The 23882-nt window shown below is 43.1% G+C and overlaps 2 protein-coding genes, 1 long non-coding RNA gene and 2 other non-coding genes across 9 annotated transcripts; 4 read left to right on the top strand and 1 right to left on the bottom strand.

Moving 5' to 3' along the window:
• Positions 1-1542: 1542 nt before the first annotated feature.
• On the bottom strand, positions 1543-17012 carry PSPH (phosphoserine phosphatase). Of its 4 annotated transcripts, XM_065037043.1 has the most exons (7): positions 16799-17012; positions 12371-12472; positions 6267-6425; positions 5537-5671; positions 3881-4026; positions 2981-3129; positions 1543-1729 (listed from the first exon to the last, which is right to left on the bottom strand). In XM_065037043.1, exons 3-7 carry the CDS (start codon positions 6404-6406, stop codon positions 1619-1621), a joined length of 681 nt encoding a protein of 226 aa, XP_064893115.1. In that variant the 5' UTR covers positions 6407-6425; positions 12371-12472; positions 16799-17012; the 3' UTR covers positions 1543-1618. The 4 variants fall into 4 exon arrangements, with proteins under 4 accessions (XP_064893115.1, XP_064893114.1, XP_021142723.1 ...); XM_065037042.1 differs by lacking the exon at positions 12371-12472 and having other exon boundaries at positions 16799-16887; XM_021287048.2 differs by lacking the exon at positions 16799-17012 and having other exon boundaries at positions 12371-13169.
• Positions 10066-14425, top strand: LOC106145675 (uncharacterized). Of its 2 annotated transcripts, none has more exons than XR_010467349.1 (3): positions 10066-10185; positions 14023-14142; positions 14288-14425. It is a non-coding gene; the product is annotated as an uncharacterized LOC106145675 (long non-coding RNA). The 2 variants fall into 2 exon arrangements; XR_002413004.2 differs by lacking the exon at positions 10066-10185 and adding an exon at positions 12157-12294.
• Positions 16314-23882, top strand: CCT6A (chaperonin containing TCP1 subunit 6A). Its single transcript, XM_065037035.1, has 14 exons — positions 16314-16543; positions 16819-16882; positions 18246-18380; positions 18982-19155; positions 19322-19425; positions 20114-20224; positions 20722-20881; positions 21145-21227; positions 21640-21736; positions 22149-22296; positions 22614-22747; positions 22854-22956; positions 23272-23344; positions 23525-23882. The coding sequence occupies exons 1-14, from the start codon at positions 16410-16412 to the stop codon at positions 23595-23597; spliced, it is 1593 nt and encodes a 530-aa protein (XP_064893107.1). The 5' UTR covers positions 16314-16409; the 3' UTR covers positions 23598-23882.
• On the top strand, positions 18738-18869 carry LOC135575932 (small nucleolar RNA SNORA22). Its single transcript, XR_010467385.1, has one exon. It is a non-coding gene; the product is annotated as a small nucleolar RNA SNORA22 (small nucleolar RNA).
• Positions 19834-19967, top strand: LOC135575931 (small nucleolar RNA SNORA15). Its single transcript, XR_010467384.1, has one exon. It is a non-coding gene; the product is annotated as a small nucleolar RNA SNORA15 (small nucleolar RNA).

Below are 23882 nucleotides of genomic sequence, written 5' to 3'. Positions count from 1 at the left end.
TACTTGTTCTACTCTTGCAGTCTCGCCTAAACAAAAGCATGATTGTACATGAGCTGCCCGTGGAGCTGGCTCAGATAATTCCCGGGAAGAATTTAAAAGAGGTTGTGTTTAATACTCCCAGCAGAGTTCCGGTGAGCAGCCTGCCAACTATTGTCTGTCTTGGCTTTTGTCGAGTTTTTTAAACTCTGTATATAGATATTCAGTATAGCTGTTTATTTGTCTGCCTTTCTCTAAAAAGCCATCAGACCTTTGTTTCTGGATTTGTTTTCTTTTAACCATTTACTCTGCAGTACTTAAATGCTGTTGTAATTTCAAACAATTATTACCTCAGGGTTTTTTGCCAAAAACATTAGATGACATCACTGAGAGCTGCCATCCATCACTTTGGGGCTTTGTTAATGGCTCTTTCCCCTATATCATTTCTGATAATATCACAGAACAGACAGAACCAGGATTTGTTTTAATTGTTGGTGATGCTTAAACAACTGGACAGGAGCTCTCTCACTGCGCCTTGATTTAATCCTGTTAAATTAAGAAAATCTAGTGCAAGTTGTGTAAACCTGTAGTGATTATCTTGTGGAGACTCTGATATTTTGGAAGGTAGAAACGTCAGTTGTTTCTCTTCCTATCTATGAAATATGTGGCAGAGTGGAGAAGAATTAACACACGCTGTGTAAGGACTTTCTTGGATCAGACACTGCAGCCACAAGGGACAAATCCTTAAAAAACTGGGATTTGTTACCTGAAGCTCTGAGTAGTACTTACTTAGAACAGGTTAGACTTATTTCTAGCACGGTTTAAGAGTGGTTGATCCACACTTGAGGCAGAGATTAGATAAGTTTCAGAGTATTTTCTTAATCAGTAGACAATTTTTTTTAAAGGTTGATGAATTAGCTTCCATCCAGTTATAGGTTGATGGGTGGGATTGTTAAATAAATAAAACAGTTAAGTAAACAGTGTGACCATTTTACAAAATCACCCATTTAGAGTTTAGTCTGAAGTATTTAATGAGGTGTGGGAACCACTAGATCACTTGCCTTAAAATGTGCATCTCAGGTTCTCTTACATATTTTAATGAAATCAGAGATATGTAGTAATATTTCCTACATATCTGTTTATTTCTGAGATTCTTTGGAATGGAAAGGACTTACCATACTGTTCACCATTTAGACTATATTATTTTTATTTATTGCTATTGATTAGACAAACTCCTCATTTGTGGACCCCTCATTCTTCTTTTGCCACCCAAAATAAGTAGAGGTATTAGCTTCAATGATTCTGAAGCAATAGATACGCAATATTGACCAGGGGCCAATCCATTAAGGTATTTTTAACTTGCTGATAAATTCCTGCCTTGGGTCTTCACTCGTAGGTGAATAATCAACTGACCTTTTCCACCTTGAAATGCCAAGATTTTTTTTTAAAAAACATCTTTTCCTATGACAAAATGTTTGAGTAAAATGGTGCCATTTGCAACCTGAGCTCCAGACCAGAGATGAAGGTGCTCACCACCCAGAATAATTTAAAAACCCAGAACACAACTTTGCAAACAAATATATGTTTAATTGCATTGTATAATGGATTTATAGTTGTTAAATATATTATTTTACTGTATAATTTATCGTTCTTCCAGTTCTTTTAGCAGTTCATCAAAGTGAGTAATGTACCATTTAGCTTTCTCCTTTACTTGCTTTCTGATTACGTTTCCTCCAAATCCAATGAAGCAGTCCTGGCAAAACAGAAAGAATGGGCATATGTTATTGCAGTCCCGTGTAAGGAATGGAGCTCCTCAGCAGTTAAGTTTGGATTTTAAAATGATGGTATTTCTCTGACTTCTTCCTCTATTTTACTTTTCATGTTAATTTTTCAAATTTATTAACAAGAACTTAATTGGCATTGAATTTTGGTTAGTACAGTTTCATTCCAATAGCAAAGTTGTGCCTCAGTACCTTGTAATTTCAAGATCGTTCAGATATGAGAGTTTACTGCAAATCTGATGCAACATTAAACTTTCATATTCAAGAATGAGTTCACAACCAGACGTGCCTGCAGCATCTCACAATTATCCCTGTACCATTTATCTTAACTCTTGTTTACCTCATTTGATAGATACCAAAATAACCATTAACCATGTCATCAATCATTAACCAGGAACAATCATCATTTCTACATCTTAGAAAACCATCTGCAGTGAAAGTGCAGCGTTGAAAATTTCCACTGCTGCTTTTTGCCTTCAGGTAGAAAGCATTCGGCAAACACAAAGCCGCTTTGGTGATGCACATATTTAACGGTAGGCAACCTGGCTGACATAACTCACATCCATGTAGCTTTTTGTTCATTACCGTGCATTTCCATGCACCAGGATGTCTGTCCCTCAGCGCTGGCAAACAAGGGATATTTGGGTGCTTTTTGTAGAGAAATATGCTAAGAGGGACACGGAATTAAGATCTCTGTGAAATAACCGTTTATAAAAGCTATCTTTTTATTAATTTTTAATTATTCCACCCTGTCAGAACCGCTATCTTCAAACCTATCGCCACTGCACAGTGAGGTGAGCCCTCTTGCACCAGATCTGTGCCAGACCTTCGCACTAAGCACCATCCGCCAAGGTGCAGAACTGGCAGGGTAAGACCTCTGCGCAGCAGCGAGTACTGTGGGGACCTGGAGCGGAAAGGCAGACGTGATAATACCAGCTTGATTTGAGACGGGTCATTAGACTGTTACACGGCCCTGCTAGACCCTGCCAGATCCTGGCTCAGAGGGTGAAACCGAGATTGTCTGAACTGGAAGAAGTCAACCATTGCATGATGCAGCTTTCATAGAGGAAAACTACCCACACAGATCTCCCTTGGGCTGTGGGAAGGGCTGAAGATCTTCCCTGAAGTCCTATAAAAACTTCAAACCACACTTTTTTTTATTCTGCCCCCCCCCAAAGGATTTGCTCAAAAGGAATTTAGAATTCCAGTTGTTTAGTACTTACAGCAGGGGGACAGGCTTCCATGTCTGTAGCTCCATCACCAATCATAACTACTTTCTTAAATTGGAACTGTTCCTTCAGATGAGCAATAACCTTTCCTTTCCCTCCCGATTCAGCTGTTGGTTGTGTTTCATCAAATCCTGCGTACTCTCCTAGAACACAGTGGAAGGACAAGTTACACATATAGCGTATTTTCTTGTAAGTGAAGGAAGATATATGCCTAACAGCTAATTACATGCAGTCCTGTCAGCTTCACAATATCAGCATCTCAAAGTAATTAGAAGGTAAGTGTAAAAACTAGGATTTTACCCACATTTCAGGGGAGTCTTTTCGAAGAGCTGAAATGCTAGGACTAAAGTAGAAACCCTGTATGAGTAGTGTTACAAATCCATTCCCAGTCACTCTGGTCCAGTCATTTTGGTGTAAACGTTTAAAAAGCAGCATCCAATATAACGCATAAACAGTGTATGAAACACTGAGTAAGAAACAACCCTGCTAACTACAGTTCTGCTTGATTACACTAGCTTAAAGTCCAGAACAGCTGTACTAATGTACATCGGTCTTCATACATACCTCAAAGTCACTGAAAGTGAAGTTTGCCTCTGAAAGCAGGTAAGTGTAAGAAACTATTTAAACTTGAAGGAGCAAGAGAAATGTCAGCAACTGTAATACTTTTTACCTTTGGTGAAGCTTGCCATTAAAAAGTAACTACAGCTCTGTTTCATGTCTGGAAAATGACCTGAACTCATGTTTTTAGTAAGGCCTTGCAATTCCTACTTGGAGCTAGCTGGATTGTTAACAGGGTCATATACACTGGACAGTATCCGTAGCCCAATATCTGACAGTCTGAAACAAAAAAGTGGCATTAATTAGCAGATAAAAGAGATATGAAGGCAATCTCACCATTAAAGTAAAACTTCAGCCTGTTGGCAAAGACGTTTGCTGCTGGAATGTTCAGCTGCGAGGCCACGTGCTCCACAATGCTCTGAAATCCCCCGGAGACCAGGAAGACCTGGACCCCTCGCTGGTGAAGCCGGCTCACCAGCTCCCTGGCAAGAAAGAGCAGTCGTCAAACCTGAGTGCCGGGGAGCATCTAGGGACAGCAAAGCTAAAATACATCTTTCCTAAACCGGGCTGCCCGTGCTTTGTGTTAGTCCAGTTTAGTTTGGATGTGTGCTGCTCTCCAGCTCCATCCATCACGAAGCTTTTCCTTCTTTCCCTTGCAAGTTTGTGCATACACCTTGCTTGAAAAGAGCCAAACACAACCATCCCATCGAGAGACAAACAGGTATTTAGCTGCTCAGAAACAAGCATTCCCTAGAAATTCACATTAGTTCCCTTGAAACAAATGAGAGAGCAGATGCAGTTCAGATTATTTTTAAGTACAAAACCAGCAACAAAATTAATCTATAATGAAGGAAAAAAAGTAGGGAACATGGGGCAAATAAAGCCACTGCACCAAAATACAAAAGTGGCCTGAAAAACATTTTCGAAGAGTTGGTTCCCCAGATGCTGGATGTCAATACCATCTTTAGAAGAGGGCACAGCTACAGAAAAGGAATCAAGAAAATAGAAGTTCTCAGACCCAGTCAACAGGGCTTGAAGGCAGTAAAAAGTTTCCTGGGGTTTGGCTCTGCAGGCAGGAGGGTCAGTGTGCAGCAATACTGAACAGTACAAGTGGCAGCAGGAAGAGCAGAAATGCTCAATACTAAGAAGCAAAGTGGAGGCTTAAAGCAGGCAACACAGAAAAGGAGGAAGAAAGGGAAGGAATGAAAAGGAAAATCATGTGATTCCAAACAAGGAAACAATGTTCTCTTTGTAGTTACAGTGAGCTATCCCTTCTACAGAAAAAGCTGAGCATCTGCTTCATTTCAAGCAGAAAATACAAGCACAATATCATCTAAAAACTGTATGCTAAAAATATTTTACACTTGGTGCTACAGCCAAGTTTTGTAGTAAATAAATTATTTTCAATTGTTTAAAACAATTTGAACAGAAAAAAAAACCCTTTTCTGTTTAAATAGTTAATGTTTTTTCTAAACCTAAAGATTAATGAATATACACGTATGTTTGTATTTTCCCTTAATCATTTTTAAATGCTTTTTTAGGGACTTCAGTGCAGAATGGGTAGCTCTGAGCAATGGATCCCCTAAGCTGAGTCCAGCAGTGTGACTGCACACAGAAGTGTAAGAGAGAGGTAATATAACTGCAGAATAGACCGAGCCTGTAGTTCACAGTGGGTATTAAATCCCCCAGTTCCATCACCCATCAAAAAAAGGCTGTGAGAGAACAGATTATTTTCCATGCCCATTTAATCCTCGAGCCAGAATGCTCTGCTAAATGCCAGTTAACATGTAGGACTGTTTTCTTTTTACACAGATGCTTTGCCACTTGATACGGAGTCAGGCCATTATAAACTCCTGATAGAAGCTTTGTACATAAACAACAGGGAAATGGAGTAGGAATGCAATCTAAACCAGCCTCACTAATGTCATAGAATGTTGTTGATTTATGCCATATGCAGAACACTTTCATTAGATCATTTGAAATTCTTCTTACCTTATTCCTGGTGTTAGCTGAGGTGGGTTGTCAGAGATTAGCTTTTGCACTTGCTCGTAGGAAGGACGTATGAGACCCAATCGTGCCGTTAAAGCTGCTTTGAATGTCACAGTACCACCCATGGCTCTGCGGGTCCTAAATTGTGATCCAAAGAAAACAAATCAGTGACACTTAACAAGTAGAGGCTTTTCACAAGAACCGTTAAAGAAGAACGGCAAGGAACAAGGTAGGAGTCCATAGGCTCTACATTATACTGTATCTATGTTGTAAAGGAGAAGATAAGGACACTGCAAAGATTAGTAGCAACCACTGGCAGATCATCTCCACAGATCAGAGCTCTTGTGAGAACCAGCAAGAGAACTTCTCCTACAAGTTTCAATAGAAACATCAGTCCCGGAGAAGTGTTAAGATAATTCTCCACTCTCCTCTCTCTTAATCAGGTCTGCTAGTGCTTAGCCAAGTTTAATGGTGAGGGCTGATCTTAGTCTGTCAAAGAAGTTTAAATCACAAAATTTGTATCAGTATAGTTTTGTTTAGTGGCTTCATAATTCCAAAAGTTATTCAGTATGCATTAATTCCACTTATTATTCCTAAAATCCTTTTTAAACTGTAACAATCTCCTATGAAAGAGTTGAATTAATCCCTATTATAAATTCATTGTCACAGATTAACCTTATCCATGCTTATTTTTTACTACTGTTCCTATGAAATAAACAGCAAATATACATACATCTCTGCGACGGCATCTCCGACTCCACAGAACTTCGCAAGCTCATCGATGCCTTCTTCCCTGATGACTGTACTGTCCACATCAAAGCACACTGCATCAGCGTTGCGGAAGATTTCTTTCATCTCCAGGAGGGACGCCATCCTTCTGGGAACCTTCTTACTGTGAGAGGACAAGATAAAGTCATTCTCTGCGTGACAGTGCTGCACTCTGTCTTGAGCCATCGGTGCAACCGGTCTGGTTCTTGTGAGTAGGGCCGAGCAGAGCCTGGTAGCCAGCTTTTATCAAAGAGCGGGAGCGGTGGTGGAGGTCTGGCTCAGCTGCTGATTTGCTCCCTGCTGTTGCTGCCTACTGATGTTCAGTGTACGTTACAGGTGGGCCGTGGAGCTTTGGGCAGTTGCTGATTTGCTCCCGGCAGGCTCGGCCCATTGATGTTCACATGGGGGTTCAAGGTTGTAATACTTGGCATTTGCTGAAGCATCAGACTGCCAACTGCTGTCTGGGACTTGCAATTCACTGTCTCATCTTGCCCTCACTGCTCAAATGGATCCTGATTTCTCATCAGACCCAGTCTAGTGTGTCAAAGTAGTTGCTCCAGGAGACAGTGAAATACACCCAGCTCTTAAGGATTTGCTGATCAGAGCAGACGTAACTATCTTAAACATACCAGTGAGTGGCTGTCCCTAAATCATGAAGGTTTAGATCCTTTTCTGTGTCCTGATTAATATAAACTAAGTATTCTCATCATCTATGAATGCATAGAAGATTTGGCCATTAGCATTTGGAATTAGTCTTTTATAAAATCCAGCAAAGTCTTGGGCTTGGAGAACTTCACTCAGCCTGTTAAGATATCACATCATGACACAACTTTTTGCATAACAATGACTGACAAAAGTTCATTTTCTTCCCATTTATATATGCCCACTTAAATACGCTGAGCACTTCTGCAGATCAGAAACACAAGGTGTTAATCAAGTATTTTCTAATCTACCCTACTCATCTTGTGCTTCACCCTTTAATAAGGGAATTCAGCGTGGACTTTACCAATGTATAAATTTAGACTCACTTCCCAGATTTTTGTAAAAGTTTTTGTTCAGTTGTCTCTTTTAATCTTTTAGCTGTGTCTCAGGACATCTTGTGTAATTGAACTGGGTAGCAGATTCTTTTTCTGGGATAGGGGAAAATATACCATCAAACAGCATGTTATATACCTTCTTTGTGTTATGTACCTTCACGTTTTGTTTTCCTCTCACTAAGCTAATTTATTTTTCTCCTATATATCATGTGAATTTTGATGGTGAGAGGTCTTACACAAGTTTCCACAAAATAACTTTTTTGCCCTTTTTGGACAAACGTTGCACCCCTAGATACAAAAGACATCCAGTGAAGATGGAGAAAATGATGACTATGTACCTCACAGTGGAAAAGTACAGGAGGTAATCAATTCTGGTGTAGCTCACTGCCAGGGAGGCGTCACCCAGGGATCACACATGGTAAGAACCAGTGCTGTTGCCTGTGGTGAGTTCTGTGCACTCACTGCGAGATCACAGTGGCCAAAGCAGGAACAGAAACGTCTGGTTTTATTCCCATGACTAGTAACTGTATAGTGAATACTGCAATACAAAAGGCTTTATGAAAAATTACCATAATAACTGAAAAATGCATTGAACACACACTCATCTTTTATATGTTCGTGTGTATAGAATAAAAGAGAATACTCTGGTCCTACATTGAAAGGTAGAAGTCTGTATAAATGAAGCCACCAAATCTAAGGGGTGAATCCTGTTGTGAACAGCTAACAGCCGTATTTTTAAGTGATAATCCCTGTTCAACAACCAGGTAGATATGAAATAGCAAGGGAGCAAATCAGATTAAAGGCAAAGTTATCCAAAGGCAGCCATGAAACAGTACTGTTTGAGAGGGTCCTTCTAGCTATTCTTGAGTGATCTGGTGTGAACACACTACTGTAGTAACCAAAGTGGGTTCTTGGCTTTTGCACAAGGCCAACAGGGTGACACAGTAGCTTCTGCTGTGCTCACCTGCATCGCAGGTGTGAGTGAGAACGGGAGAGCAGATGTCACCCAGCCTCTTCTTCACTCCTGTGCTTTTGGTTTGGGTGTGGGAAGGCAGGACAGAGCCTGGGATCACCCTCCCCCGTGTGCTAGAAAGCAAAAATGAGAGTAAAGAGGAGATAGTCCAGAAAGGGGCTTTGACAAACTCCTCCTCTGGGAAAGGCAGAAACAAGGACTGAACAAGGACAGGTCTCTGCTCTTGGTGCATCAGAGCTGTTCTGTGCACATATTGTAAAACTCTGGTCTAGCCTTAGAAGCCTCACTAAAGAATTCTTTGCTGCAGACAGCACGTGGTTCTTTATATTTTTCTATAAAGAATACAGTCATGTGCCATCAGCATGGCACATAAGAGAAACCTCTCTCATAAAAGAGGCCCTCAGACAGAGACTGCTTCTGAGCTAAGACTCGACAGCAGGTGAACAGGTGACACGTGAATGCCAAGTTTACTTTGCGTTAGCCTTGACTTGACATTGGCTCCACGGCACTGTGTTTGTCTTTTCAGTGGAAGATTTTGATTTTCTGGGCAGGAGGGCTTTGACTTTAGGGTAGTCCTTGACAGCCATTTGCTAGATATATTTGTGCAGTGGAATTAAAAAAAAATACATCCACTAACATTTTTTAAATGGCAGGGTGTTAATTTTCTCCCACCTCCTGGCAATTAGAAAGTCACCAAATAATCAGCCATGGGTTTGGTGCCAATTTTAAAGATTTGCTCTACTGTACAAACTTGTTGCATGAGTCCGGTCTGACATTTGCGTCATGGTGTTCCAGCACTGATTCCTTATTATGCAAAGCTGTCACATTGCCTCATGCTAACCTGAGGCTGCACTGCAACATTACCACATTATGATGCAATGTCACCGTGCGGGGACACTGCACTGTGATGTGACTTCTTCGTGGGAACATTAAATATATTTCTGAATACATGTCTCTGAAATCTTAATCTCTCTGAGAAAAATCTTACCACTAGAAACACACATTGGGAGCAGAAAGGAAGATACATTAACTTTTCGTTCCCTCTGGTATCCACATTTCCCACACTCGTTTCCCTTCTGGATACTCCTTACAATGATGGGACCACTGCTGTGGAGGACTCTGCACTTTGATGGAGAAATGTGTTATAAGCTAGAGGAAAAATTATGGATACTGGTTGTGGAGTGATGGTTGGAATTAACCCTGTCCTCTCTTTATTCCATGCAATAACTCTTCCAAGAGTTTCAGGCTGTGGTTTAGGCACAAAAATGGCAAGTTGGAAGGGAAGTATTGTCTTTTTTAAAAATGCAGAATGCATCACTAGTTCCTGATCTCTCTTGGCCACTGAACTGCTAAAACATTTCCACTTTCTGCTATAGGTAGGCACTGAGTCCTGGAAAACCCAGACCTAGTTTTGGCTGATGTATTGTCACATGTTGGAGAACTTGTGATGAACTATAAAGTGAGGAAGCTCATACAGGAGCAAAGAGAACCTATGAAGGCAGCTACAGCTATTGCAGGGAGTCCTGCTGGTGGGAAAAGCAAATTTTAGGAGTCGGAGGTGATTTATTTGGCATGAAATAAGGTTCTTCTGCCGTTGTTGGCAGAGCTCCATGGGTCACGATCAGCTCCGGAGACTGGCAAATGCCATTCCAAATGGTAACACGCCAATTTCGGTAACTTGTGAAATTGTTTTCCCAGCCCCAAACGTAGATGAGAGCATAAGGCAAGGCTACTAGGGATTGAGTAATGGGCAACAGGAGTGGGGGGAAATACAAGCAGGAGAAGATGTTCTGCTCCTTCCCTTGTTCTCACAATTTGCACTGGGCCATCCCGGTGTGGCATCCATTGGGACACTGACAAGAATTCACCTCCAGGTAAGTGATCAGAGGAAATAAGGACAGATAGGGTGGCTTGTCCACAGGTAGGTGTCACTTGGAACCATGAGCAAAGAGAATTGAAGCTGTATAAAACCTTTCTGCAGACAAATCTCTTAACAGCTGTAGTAAGAGAACAGCAATTTTTTATCCCAGAGTGGAATAGGCTACTACAGTTGGCCAAGATTAATTACTCTGAAATACAAGGCATCTGATTGCTTAGATGCATCAATGAGATGGTAAGAAAAATGAAATTCCCACAAATGAGTTCTGTCTCCATATGGAAAACATGGGTAGAAAATGTCTGATCTTTCTGCCACTGAATTTCTGATAGGTAATCTATTCCCACCCTGTTATTTGCATGCTGAAAAAGCACCCAAGCAGCAAGTACTTCAACAGGTCTGATCATAAAATATTGGGGGGAAAAGCTGAAAAGAAGAAAATGCAGAATAGAAGAAGCAATAGGCAAAGAAGTGACTAGAGAAGACATAAGGAAAGGGTGACAGAGGTAGGGTGGAACTTGAGATAAAGATGGAGAAAAAGGAAATCACAATGGAAAAGTGGAATTCCCATGAGATTTTGCCTCCAGACTATGAAGTACTTCGTTAGGCTGTGTGGAAAAAAACCTGCCGTTTCCACAAGAAATAGTTCCATTTCGTAACACAGAGGGTGGAGTCACAGAAGCAAACCCAGGAATTATGTAAGACCACATGTTGAAGGAAAACAACTGAAATCTTTTCTGTTTGCTGACCCTTCAGAGAAGGGCACTTGCCACACTGTAAAAAACTCAAACATCTGCAGTATCTGTGACATATAACGCAAAAGGAACATGTAAATGGTATTTGGAACTCCAGGTGTTCTGGGGCTGATATATTTGGATGAGATCTTGACGAGACCTCAAAATCCTCATTGTGACTAGACTTCACTTGTTATCATATTTCAGCTATGTTCACATTTATTGCTGTGAAAAAATGAAGACTGAACACATCTTAATGAAATATTACCTAAAATATCTTTTGAAATGCATCACTTGGGAATATCCTACGGTTTGCAAACAATCTCTGGTGGTTTTATTCTGATTCACTTTCCTATTTAACAAGGGGAGAGTGAACACTGTGCTGAAAATTGTGGCTGCACAAGCAGCCCAGTTTTGATCTCACTCTGCCCAGAGTTATTTCCCTGGTAGCGGTGACGTTAATCCCAGTTTGCACTGGTGTGGATGAGAACAGAATCACTCTGAAATACATTCCCGTAGCAGAGTAACATCGCATTGAACATGCAATGAGAATAACAGAAGTGCAACCACATTAAACTGTTTCTGTTGCATTGAAAGGAAACTGCTGCTTAGGGTGTGGGATTTGGAGAAAATTGCTCTTGAAACTTTTCTCATGACCTGTTCCCACTACTGCTCAGGAGTGTTTCCATGGTATTAGGTTAAACAAACCACTTTATCCTCATTGTTGCTAGTCCTATGTCTGTAAAGTGGGAATAATATAGTAATATGGCTTTTTTTTATGCCGAGGTTTAATTCTCAGTATTAGCAATATGTTTTGAAAGTCTTAGAGGAAGGGGGATATATTTAAGCAGATTAGATATATTTATGCAAATTCTTACTGTGGTTTATATTCCTGCAAGTACCACTCTTTAAAAGTTCAATGCATCCATCTGTAATTGTGAGTTTCTATGGTTTTCGGTGTGAGAACAGAAAGATTCAGTCCTTAACCTCACTGAGCTTCGTTCACATTTTCTGGTTTTCTGTTCAGTTTTTAAAGGTAGAAACAGAAGCCTGTGTGCAAGCCAAGAGAGTTGTTTGCGCCAGACACTAGTATCTGAACAGCAATGCCTAACAGTGAATTTATTTAAGCACCTTTTAAAAAGTTATTGAAAAGTGGTAAAGGGAACCTGATGGATGTTGACATACACCTCCCAACGCTCCAATCCCTTCTTGCCTATCCTGACAAAACGATGATGCTTCCCCCCTGCATGATTGCATCATTCATTCATGCTGCTGTTATAAAACAGGCACCACGCCGTTGCTGCTGCTTGCAGGGCAGCACAGTCACAGCCCCAGCAGAAGATACTCTTCATTTTCTATGCTAGAGAAACATGGTAAGTGTAATGGATCTGCTACACCAAACGCCAACCCCTTCCAAACTGAGAGAAAGAAACGTTCCCAGTGACTTACAGTATTGTACTGGCCGTGGCTGCTGCTGCTGCTGCTGCTGCACAAGAAAAGAAGGGATCAGCTGAGACCTTCAGTCACATAAATACAACGGCACGGGCTGATCTGGAAGAAAGCCGCATTTTGTAAATCACTCTTTTATAAACTGCTGAGTAAGCCAGCCTGGGTGTTTTTTTTAAAAGGTTGCACACATGTAACCAGAGAAGTCCAGCTGTTCGCTGACAGGCGTAGGGAAGAGAGGTGTAACCTTGCCTACGTCGGGGGAGGAGCCGCTCGGGCCCAGCTTGGGACGCTCCCAGCTTGGCTAGGCTCGGCTTGGCAGGGAGCAGACCCCGTGCAGGATGATGGGGAACTTGCTGGCCCCTCGGAGAACGAGTCGGGTCTGTGCAAACTCACCCCGCTCCGCCAGCGCGGGAGGGCGAGGGGTGAGAGCCCAGGAAAAGCTCTGACAAGCAGCAGTCGGGAGTTTCTCTTGGCGTGAAATCAGAGCCGAGGCAGGGACGTTGTTTTCTTTCGCCGCGGATGAGATGAAAGGATTTGCAATGTTGCATTTTGGCTTAAGGTGTTACTCAGTGGATCAGTGTGCGATGTCACACGCACAAAACAAATCAACATCCATCAAAAGCTTCGAAGGCAAAACTAACATTTCTGCTTATGAGAAGGCTCTGGTTTGTTTCCCCAAACGCAATGTTGTCACAAGCAATGGAAAAACTGTAAAACCTGTGTGTGCCTGTGTTCTGGCATCCGCAGAGGAGCTTCCCTCAGGCGTGACTGTGGCCATTGCTCAGGAAACGCCAGGCCGGCAGCCCAGACTGTGGCGGTTTGGTTCAGGATCAAAAAGCCTGATTTAGCTGATTTAGCTTCATTTGCTTGTGATAGGAGTCTTATGACTGCTGCCCGTCTCAAAAGGCTGTTCTGCATCACTGGATACACCAGTCACATTCTATGCATAATCTCTTTTGCCATTCTGGCAGTATTACCACTCAAAATTAAATGCATTAATGAAAATCAATAGCCTTGTGTGCCATTTTCCTTTATGTTGTTTTTTTTTCAGAAGTTCTCAGCACACGAGCATCATTAGTAACTTGTTGTCCCAGGAAAAGCTGGTACCAAGCCCCTTTGCTGCAAAACTGGTGACGTGGTTCACTGTTCAGCCTGGCCCCGTTTGTTAGTTTTATCATGACAGGACGGTATGTTTTTAAAACGGATTTAGAAATTGTTTCTGTGAATAAGGTTAAATGCAAACAGATCTTGATAAAGATGAAAGCAAGCTGCTTCTACTGAGAATCTCAGAAGGGGTTTTTTTGCCAAGATAAGCGGTACGTGATTTGACTAAGAGAATTGCTGAATATTTCATTAAATATATTCCCTTTATTTGGCTTAGTTAAACAGACATGTTGGTTGTAATTCAGTTAAATGTTTGGATTCTAATCTGGTGTAATTTGTTGTAAATCCATTGATTTCAAAGGACAATTTAGGCCTAGTAAGCCTCTGCACTGTATTGTTAATATGTATTAAAAACAAACACACAGAACAGATCAACAACTACAGCTAAGACTGAAAAAATGTAGAAAAGCTTGTCCTGATGTCTGAAAAATGCTGCAAAATGGGGATTTAATGTGAAAATGCTCATGAGAACTGTTATCTATCCTCAGGCATGTGGTCCAGGAAAGAAACACAGGGAGTTCTGCCTGGAAACTTCCCAAGGATGTTGAGGAGTGAAAAGCAAAGCCCACGTGGACGTGTGACTATCGGCACAAGCACAGCAGCTGTATGTGAGTACGAGACCCCTTCATTTGTACAAAAAGTGGAGACCACCTACACAAAAGACTAGGATGTCTTTGAAAATTTGCTTTACGTTTCTCACCAACAAAAAAGACTCCTAAAATGCAAACTAAAATTTGCTTTATTTTCTCCCAGTAATAATTCCCCTCACCTGAAGCTGCTTGGGGAACAGCCACATCACATCATGCGTGTTGAGGACGGATAATTCCTGCATTTCCACAGAACATCACCTACGAGGGTCACAGAACAGCAGCGAGGAAAACTTAATGAAATAAATCATGCCCGCTGGTATGTATATGGGTTTGACAAGGCTGCCCTCTGCTGAGAACAGCTCCAGGCCAGGATCGAGGCAAAAAAACCACAAACCAGAGAAGCAAGAATAGCAAAATAATTGTGAGTGACCTGTTGGCTGCAGAACACGGGGCAGAGCTGGGCATTCGGGTGTTTTAACTGGGCTTTGCATGTAGGCACCTCAAATATCAGCACTGCAGCCACTCAGGGCTGGGTTGGTGTGTTTGGGTTTGTTATGTCCTCAGCAGACCGGCAGCATCTCAACAAAAGTGAAAATATTAACAGGAGAGTCCCAGGGCCAATTATGAAATGTCAAGTGTAATTTCCTGCCTTTTGCAATGTTTGATGTTTATTTCTAATTATGACAGTAACAGAACAGAAAGCCCAGCCATTGTACTAAAATATTTCACAGGACATATGCGCTGCTACGCTAAACAAAAGAGCTCCAAACTTGTGCTGTATTACACTCAAACACTAACTCCATCTAAAACATTTAAAAGCCAGAAAGCCAAGCATATTAGCAGTTGTCCCCTCCAGTCCTGCCATGTGAGATGGACAGGCCGTGCATGGCCGTCCTGCACAGCGTGGCGTTTTGCCCAGAAACCTGAGATCCTCACCCAAAGCAGCAGAACAGATTCCCAGCAGGTGCCACAGCCAAGTGCCAAAACCGGTGAGTCTGCCCTGACACTCACTGCTTCGGTCAAGCTCCCTCAAAACACCAGCGCAACAGAATTGTACCACACCGTGGGCTTAGACTGTGCTACTGGAAGTGACGTTGAGCTCATTGTGTTGCTGCTGGGGAGCTGCCCAGCATCCAGGGCTGCATCCAGACCTCCCCGCTGCAAAAAGTGGGATGAAGTGGGGGAAATCTACCCTGCACTGTCCTCACACATGAAGTATGAGCACTGGGGAAGGCTCTTTTTTCTCTGTACTAATTACTGAGGCCAAATGTCCCTGTTTGCCGGGGGCAGCACCCTCCGGAGCAGATGGGAACACGGAAAAACACCTGGCCTGGATCTCCCTGGCACCCACGCCTCTGCAGCCCCGGGCCATGATTATTCTGGGAGCAGGTCCCTTCCTTACGAAATACTTGAAATAATGAGAGGGTTGTGTCATGCCTGCTATTGCCCATTGCTCAGAGGTAGCAGATGGGTGTTTGGGAGTATAATACAAGCCCGGATGGGGCAACACAGGAGCCAAACCAGGTGCGGTCTGTGCCTGCAGTGCGTGCATGGAGCTCTGGCAGGAGCTCTCAAGCTGCTCTTAAGGGAAATGGTCAAAATTCCTCAATTCGGGAGCTCAAAACTGGTGTAACACAAGCACTGACCAGCCTCAAGGGCTGCGCCCTGGCAGGCCATGTAGGCCAAACTCTTCCCTGTCCATGTTGCCTTGATTTTAACATTATTTCTTTCATGTGAAACCTCAGCACGGCCCTGGGAGAGCTGGTCCCTCCGGCTGTGAGCCCCGCCGGCAGCTTCCATAGCAAGGCAAGATTTGATTAACCTCAACTCTGAATTTTTACCAGGAACCATTTTGATTATTAATCCTGCCTGCTTAACTATTAATTCTACCGATCTACTGATAAATCGCCGGGTTTAATTATTTATTCCCATGGTTCTGCGAACCTGCTCGGGGGGGTGTGTGTCACATGAGCGGGTGGGATTAATGACCGGGCGACCCTGCCCGTCCAAAGGTCCCGTTCACACACGCACCGCCCGCCCGGCCCCAGCTCAGGGCCGCGCTCCCCGGCATCTACCGCGCCCCAACGGCGCCTCCGCGGCGGGCGGGAGCGGGCAGGCGGAGTGACAGGCGTTGCAGCCAATAGAAACGCGGCAGAGGCGGCCACGGACCAATGGGCGCGCACGTACCTCGGAGTGTTCTAGAAAGGGGCGGGTCCGGGAGGTGCGGCCCGCGGTGTTCCCGCCCCTCGGCTCGGCCTGGCCCAGCGCGGAGCGGAGCGGCGGCCATGGCGGTGAAGGCGCTCAACCCCAAAGCGGAGGTGGCCCGTGCCCAGGCCGCGCTGGCCGTCAACATCAGCGCGGCCCGCGGGCTCCAGGATGTGCTGCGGACCAACCTGGGCCCTAAGGGCACCATGAAGATGTGAGGGAACCCCCCCGCATCTCCCGGCGGGAGTTTGGGGTGGGGGGTGCGCGCGGGCGGCCCTCGCGACCTGAGGGGAAAGCGTGAGGAGGAAGGCGGGGGGCGCCCCGGGGAGGCCGTTCCTGCCGGTGCCGTGCGGCGGGGAACAAAGGCGGAGGCCGGCGGGCCGGGTGGGGCTGAATGAATGGAGGGGAAGCGCACGTGTGTCGGGGCCGGTGGGGCCGCTCGCCCGCCCTGTGGGCCCCGCTCACTCACCCGAATTGTGTCGCCCGCAGGCTGGTGTCGGGGGCCGGAGACATCAAGCTGACCAAAGATGGCAACGTGCTGCTGCAGGAAATGGTGAGCGGCTGCTGGCACCCACCGCGGGGTGGGGAGGAACCGTGGGGGGAATCAGGGAAGCAGGAGCGGCCTCGGGTGCCTGTGGCTCAGGGAACCGTGTCCCCGCTGCCCCCCCCGCCCCCGCAGTTCTGTGGGATGTAGCCCTGTGCCTTGAGGGGCACATGCCCCTTGGGAGAAAGGTAAATAAGTGCAGCCTGGTAGATGTTAAAATGTGAACTGTTGAAATAATGGTATGGGCACTTGTGTTGCCTTTTGCTTTGCTTACGGAAGGCGCAGTTCTGCTGTGCTTGAGCAGGCAGAGGACAGCAGATTCTTGTGGGTGCGTGGCTTGGAAAGTGTTTAAATCTGGGTGGTGGATGCAGCTCATAATGCTTTCCTGCCTGGGGATGTATCACAGTTTTTCCCCCATAGGGTGATGGTTTCAGGAGGGCTGGTGTTGCCCCTTATGGAGTGTTACACTCCACTAGTTGGCTGTTGTAACTCAGCATGAAGTATTTAAGTTAGTATATGCAGTGATCTGGCAGACAGGATTAAAAAATAGGTAAGTTCTCTCACACTAGAGGTAGTGCTTTAAGAAGATAACAATAAAAAGCTCAACAACAGTAAAAATGGTCCCATTTTATTTTATCTCGCTCTGGTTCAGTTACCAAGCACCAGTCTCTACAAATGTAGATACTGTTCTATAGGTTTGTAGGCTTCAACCTATGTTAAAATACTCCTCACACAGCCATTGGAGTTGCTACGTGATGTGTGTGTTCCTTAATTAAAAACTGACTTCTGTAAGTAAAATAAAGTCGTATGTGGTTGCTGTGATGTTTGGCCAGACAGGCATGATGGGCTGGAACACCACATGTATAACTTAGCAGAGGAACTGGCAAGAAACAAACTAATCTAATGTTCTTTAGTTTCATAAGAATGAGTAAAATAAACTGGTAAAGGAGTAGCAAACCAGCTAGGGTTTGTATAGAGCTGATCATGCAGAGATTCCTAAATTAGCTCTGAATGTGCTGGTTTTGGTGACAGCAACAGTCTGGTTGTGATGGTGCATCCTTTGCCTAAAGGACAGTGGGCTCTGTCAAGCTCATGGTGAGTTGAGGACTGGTTTGGCTCTTAGCACTCAACATTTTTGCGTATAGATGCACAATCTGAGGGGGGAGATAGTGTTACATGTATTGATTAATTCAACTTATTGTCAAAGTGGTTATTGTTGTTAATTGGTGTTATTTTTTTGAAACCTGATGAATTGTTGTGAATCCTTAAAACATCAGCTAGTCCTTAAATATTTTGTTTAGCTGATTTCAGATTGCTTGCTTCCTGTACCAGTGCGGTAGGACTTACTGCTCAGCTTCTTGTTTTTGTGTAGCAAATACAACACCCCACAGCCTCCTTGATAGCAAAAGTAGCAACAGCGCAAGACGACATCACTGGAGACGGTACCACTTCAAATGTCTTGATTATTGGAGAACTCCTAAAGCAGGCAGATCTCTATATTTCTGAGGTATGTGTGCAGTATTTCTTTTGTAGGTAGACAAAAAGTTTCATCTCAGACCATTCAACTTGTTTTGTGTTTAATGCTGAGTGCTAAAAAGTCAAACAGGAAAATTAATATTTCTGCTTAAAATGAGTGCATTACAGAAACTGTAACGTGGGGAAAAGCTGGAGAGGAGGACTTAACATTGTTCAAAATCAAAACCACTTATTGCGGGTATTCTAGCTTTTAATAAGGTTTTGGCTGAATATCTGCTTTAACTTTTGTGTGAGGAGTGAAAATGTTTCTTTTACTTGTATGTTAACAAGAGATCCTGCCTGAAATTGGGTATTTTGGATGGTATAAGTTAGAGAATAGGCGTTGGTATTGCACAGTGAACACCCAAGTGTGCTTTGTAGTTCCCTTGGTTTTAATTCTGTGCTAAAATAATCTGTGCTTTTCCTCTGCATTGGAAGGATTTGTGTTCCTTTTACATGTATTCAGAAGGACAGTACATTTGTACATTTTCTTGTCTTTGTAGTCTACGTGTTCCCTATGTTTTCACAGGTTCCACTTGTGATGAAGTACCATCTTCTATTGTTTAATGATTTCCCTTCTTTTCTTGCATTAGGGTTTGCACCCTAGAATAGTAGCAGAAGGATTTGAGATTGCAAAGGAAAAAGCACTTGAAGTTTTGGAGCAGGTCAAAGTCACCAAGGAAATGGACAGGGAGACCCTCATAGATGTTGCCAGAACATCCCTCCGTACCAAAGTTCATTCTGAGCTTGCTGACATCCTGACTGAGGTAAGTGAACGTGGCTTTTCTGCCTTGTTTTGTGTGAAGAGGTCCAGGTTTTAAACTGCTGTACTTATCACTTGAGTGCAGGATGGAAGGACAGATGTGAACCTGTGCTTTAGAAAACTGATGGCCCTTTGGGGGATTTTTATGTTTCCCTTCTCCTCTGTTTCAGGCTGTGGTAGATTCTGTTTTGACAGTCAGAAAACCAAATGAGCCTATTGACCTCCACATGGTAGAGATCATGGAGATGAAGCACAAATCAGAAACTGACACAACGTAAGTAATGAGTATCTTTGACCTTCACTTTACTGGTGTCCTGACATCTGAGTAGCATGGGGGTTTTTGTCTTCTTTTTAGAACTTGAATATCTTAAAGTTGCCACTGGAAAAGTCATTGGGAAGGAGGTGACAGAAAAGCTGCAATGTGTATTTCTGCCTATCTAGACAGCAGAAGTTCCTCAGTCACTGAACTTGATTCTCCAAGAAGAGATTTTTAAATAGCAAAATGTGACACTGGCTTAGACTATCACATAACAATGTTGAATATATAGGTTTTTTCTTAGTAATAATATCTGCTCAGTTATGCTTTAGGGTTGTATCTGTTCATTACAAGCACAAAACAGCACTTGATAAATGGAAACTGGATTGTAGTCATCTAGCTGAATATTCCCTAGGCTCCTCAGTGGCATGGACGAATTCTGCACTAGCTTTCCTTGGTAGCTAATGCAGTCAGACACTATGCCAGAATAAATTCCTTTTTCACACTGATTTGCATGCTTGTTGTATGAGAACGGGCATGCCCTTGGAAGTGGGATACATGATCGTTGTTGGCTCCCAACACAAACACACAGGCACATGGTGTTTGACCATTTACACTGTCAGTTCTCTGAACAGTCTGCACTTTGTTGAAGTCCGTGTCTTCTGTATGTGTATGTTGGTGCACAAGCTGCTTTTCAATCTTTCAGGCTGATTAGGGGGCTGGTTTTGGATCATGGTGCTCGTCATCCTGACATGAAGAAAAGAGTGGAGGATGCCTATGTTCTTACTTGCAATGTGTCTCTGGAATATGAGAAAACGTAAGTAACGCAGCAGGAAGATGAGGAGCAGAAAATGCTCCTGTCTTAAAAGACTGTTCTATGAGTAAGGTGTGCTTAAATAAGAAGCAAAAGGACTGCACAGACTCTTCTGAGTGAGTTAAGTAGTGTAGAAGGAGGAATGGAAGAGGTGATGCTCCTGCAGTCCTTTTTTGGAAGAGGAGAAGCTGGTGGCTGAGAAAAGATCTTCAAAAGGCAGAGCTTTGTAGTGGTTATTATGCCCCTTTCTTGGGCATAGTTCTACATTCTAGAGTGAACATCTAAATATAGTTCAGAGTTTGCTCAGTTGAAAATGGAAAAGCTCTGAACTAGAGAGTAGAAACAGCTGTATGTCACATGCTGGTTTTGGAGAGAATTTCTTGTTTGGTTTGTTTTGTTGTTTTTTTAATGTAGGTGATAGGGTTGTTTTGTTATGCTTATTTCTACAGCACAGAGGGTGGTTGTCTTACTGCTTTTTTGTTCTGTTTATTCTCTTTCAGAGAGGTGAGCTCTGGATTCTTCTACAAAAGTGCTGAAGAGAGAGAGAAACTAGTGAAAGCAGAAAGAAAGTTCATTGAAGACAGAGTGAAGAAAATCATAGAATTGAAAAGGAAAGTCTGTGGCGATTCAGATAAAGGATTTGTTGTGATCAACCAGAAGGTGAGATGATGAAAGGTAAAACCATCTAGAAAAATTAAATTTGAAATGCTGGCTTCCTTGGCAAACACTGTGCTGTTCGACTCATTTTGTACAGCTCTTCAAACAGAAATAGCTAAACCTAGTCAGATGGGCTTTGGGATATAGGCAAACAGTTCCTACTTGAGACCTTGTTTGACTCCTGAGGAAGAACTTACTAGTGTCAAACTGAGAGAGGGTGTGTTTAGCTTTTTCTTTGTCCTGATGGTCACTTTCTTTGTTTCTAGGGAATTGACCCATTTTCCTTGGATGCACTTGCGAAAGAAGGAATAGTTGCTTTGCGGAGAGCTAAAAGGAGGAACATGGAAAGGTCAGTTCCTGGAGAGAGGACGGGGTGGAATAATTTGCTCTTTCAAACTTCAACAGTGAGTCAAGTCTGGCTTGAATCCACCTTCAGAGACTTCCACTAACAAGTCTACTTTAATCTGTTCACCTCTTAATGGGTGTAACTCAGTGTAGTTTGTATAAACTGTAGAAATGTCAGTTCAGCACATGGTGTGATGTAGAAATTGGAGCTATCAATATGCTTCAAATGTAGACACCCATAGAGGAGTCTTAATTCTACAAACTTACTTTTGTGAAGAGCTCATTCACAAACAGAAACAAACTGTTCCAGGCTGAGGAAGTGTGGTGGTCTGCATGCTGAAATACTGCTTTAGGTTAGGGACTTCAGATTTTATTTCACACAAGGCAAGCGCTAAGCTGTCCCCGTTCTCTTTCAGACTGACCCTTGCATGTGGTGGTACTGCCATGAACTCCGTGGAGGATCTCACTCCCGACTGTCTGGGACACGCGGGGCTTGTCTACGAGTATACACTGGTACGTACGACTGAGCTTTCAGCTCCAGGCAGGTTAAATACACCTCTGCGATCTCACGTGCTGCCAGCTTTGCTTTTTGTCTTGCTATGTCTACTCAGTGAGTTTTCCGAAGTGTTTTTTAAGACCTACACTGAAGCATGAATAAAGGCTGATGGTATTTCACATTCAAGTGTCTGCTTGTATGTCAACCTTACCTGGATATTTGCTCTTGTCATAGTGTTTTCCTGTTGTTATTTCCATCTTAACATCTGTAAAATTGAGAAAACTGAAATAAGGTGGTTCTGCTTCTCGGTGCTTCTTGAAGTGCTCTTAGTGCAGAACTCAGACTGGAAGCATCTGTTCAGTTTTTTTCAGTATGTGTATACATGGATTAAGCAAATGCATGACATGAATACGTGTCTCTGTTTTACAGGGTGAAGAGAAATATACTTTTATTGAGAAATGCGACAACCCCCGCTCGGTTACCTTGTTGATCAGGGGACCGAACAAGCATACGCTCACACAGATCAAGGATGCAGTAAGAGATGGTCTACGTGCCGTTAAAAACGCTATTGAGGATGGTAAGTCTCTGCTCGGTTGAGCAATGTTAATGATCTTTTGTTGAAATGCACCTCAAATTTAGTGAATTTTCTGTTGACTTGTTTGGTATCCAATGCAGTCAAACACCAAGCTGAGTGTATTTCAATGAGAAGTGCTTTTAGTTACTGTCCTTATACCTTGTATTTTACAAGCAGTTAGTAATTTGTTTAAGCACTTACATGATGATGCAAGCTGTCTTCTTAAGGATGAGGGAAGAGATCAAACTACACTAAAAATATCTGTTTAAATGGGGATGGATGCTTATTGTGAAGTCTGAATATTGCATTTTCCCTTGCAGGGTGTGTGGTCCCAGGAGCAGGTGCACTAGAAGTGGCAGTAGCCAATGCTCTTGTGAAGCATAAACCAAATGTAAAAGGGAGAGCCCAGCTTGGGGTTCAAGCTTTTGCTGATGCTCTGCTAATCATTCCTAAGGTACGAGGAGCTCCTGAATAAACTGGCTTTAAAACACGTAATGATCCATCACTTTTTCTGCTGGAGGTCTGTTAATTAACAACACAAAATGTCTGTTTTCTCAAAGGTTCTTGCTCAGAACTCTGGTTACGATCCCCAGGAGACACTAGTGAAGGTTCAGACAGAGCACGCAGAATCAGGACAACTCACTGGGGTCGATTTGAACACTGGTAAGGACTTAATAAAATAATGGGGTGATGCTCTAGTAAAAAAACTGTCCCGACTCGACTCCATTAAGAATAAAATCACTCTGAATGCAGAAAGCTGTACCTCATTTCATTAACTGTGCAGAATGCAGTGGCAGGCACTGCTGCAGCCGGTGTTCACGTGCCTTAAGATTTCAGTGCATTCTCTTGAGGTTCTCTGTGAATGAAGCACATGGGAACACTTTTGTACATAGCAAGTAATAGCAGATGTTAAGCAGGGGAAAGTCTCGCTTGGAATTACATGTACTGGTGATTTAAGCTGTTTTGCATCTTTTGTAGGTGAGCCAATGGTAGCTGCAGCAGCTGGCATCTGGGATAACTATAACGTCAAAAAGCAACTGCTTCATTCATGGTAAATGTTCTAGTATTTTCACTTTAAATAGCAGCAGGTGTTTGGCTCAAATTGAGAGAGAAATATAGAATCGAGGGCTTGCATGTAGGGGAAACTGTCTTGAAAAGCAGAAATGAAGCTGGGTTGTCTTTGAACGATGTCAAAATGGATATTCTAACAATATTCATTGAATATTTCTAGCACGGTGATCGCTAGCAACATTCTCTTAGTGGATGAAATTATGCGAGCTGGAATGTCCTCCCTTAAAGGCTGAGTAGGATCTGCTGATGTCGACGGTGGTCAGCGCTGGTAGCGCCCCATGGAATGTCCGAGAAATCCACCCCCGGGTGCACTTTCCTCAGCCGTGGTGGGTTCTCCCAGCATGGGAAGTTACTCTGCTGTAACAAGCAGCCCCTCTTTGGTAGATGTGGCCACTCAAAATTTTAGCAACTATTCAAATATTTGGCTCTAAAATTGTTATTTATTTTTTGTTTCACTGAAGTGTACCACTGAAGTTGCTTTCCTTTTTACTCAATAAACTGTTATGTTCTGTGCTTCA

This window comes from Columba livia, chromosome 20 (genome assembly GCF_036013475.1).
Source record: "Columba livia isolate bColLiv1 breed racing homer chromosome 20, bColLiv1.pat.W.v2, whole genome shotgun sequence".
Classification (NCBI taxonomy): domain Eukaryota; kingdom Metazoa; phylum Chordata; class Aves; order Columbiformes; family Columbidae; genus Columba; species Columba livia.
This window is presented reverse-complemented; position numbering and strand designations above follow the sequence as displayed.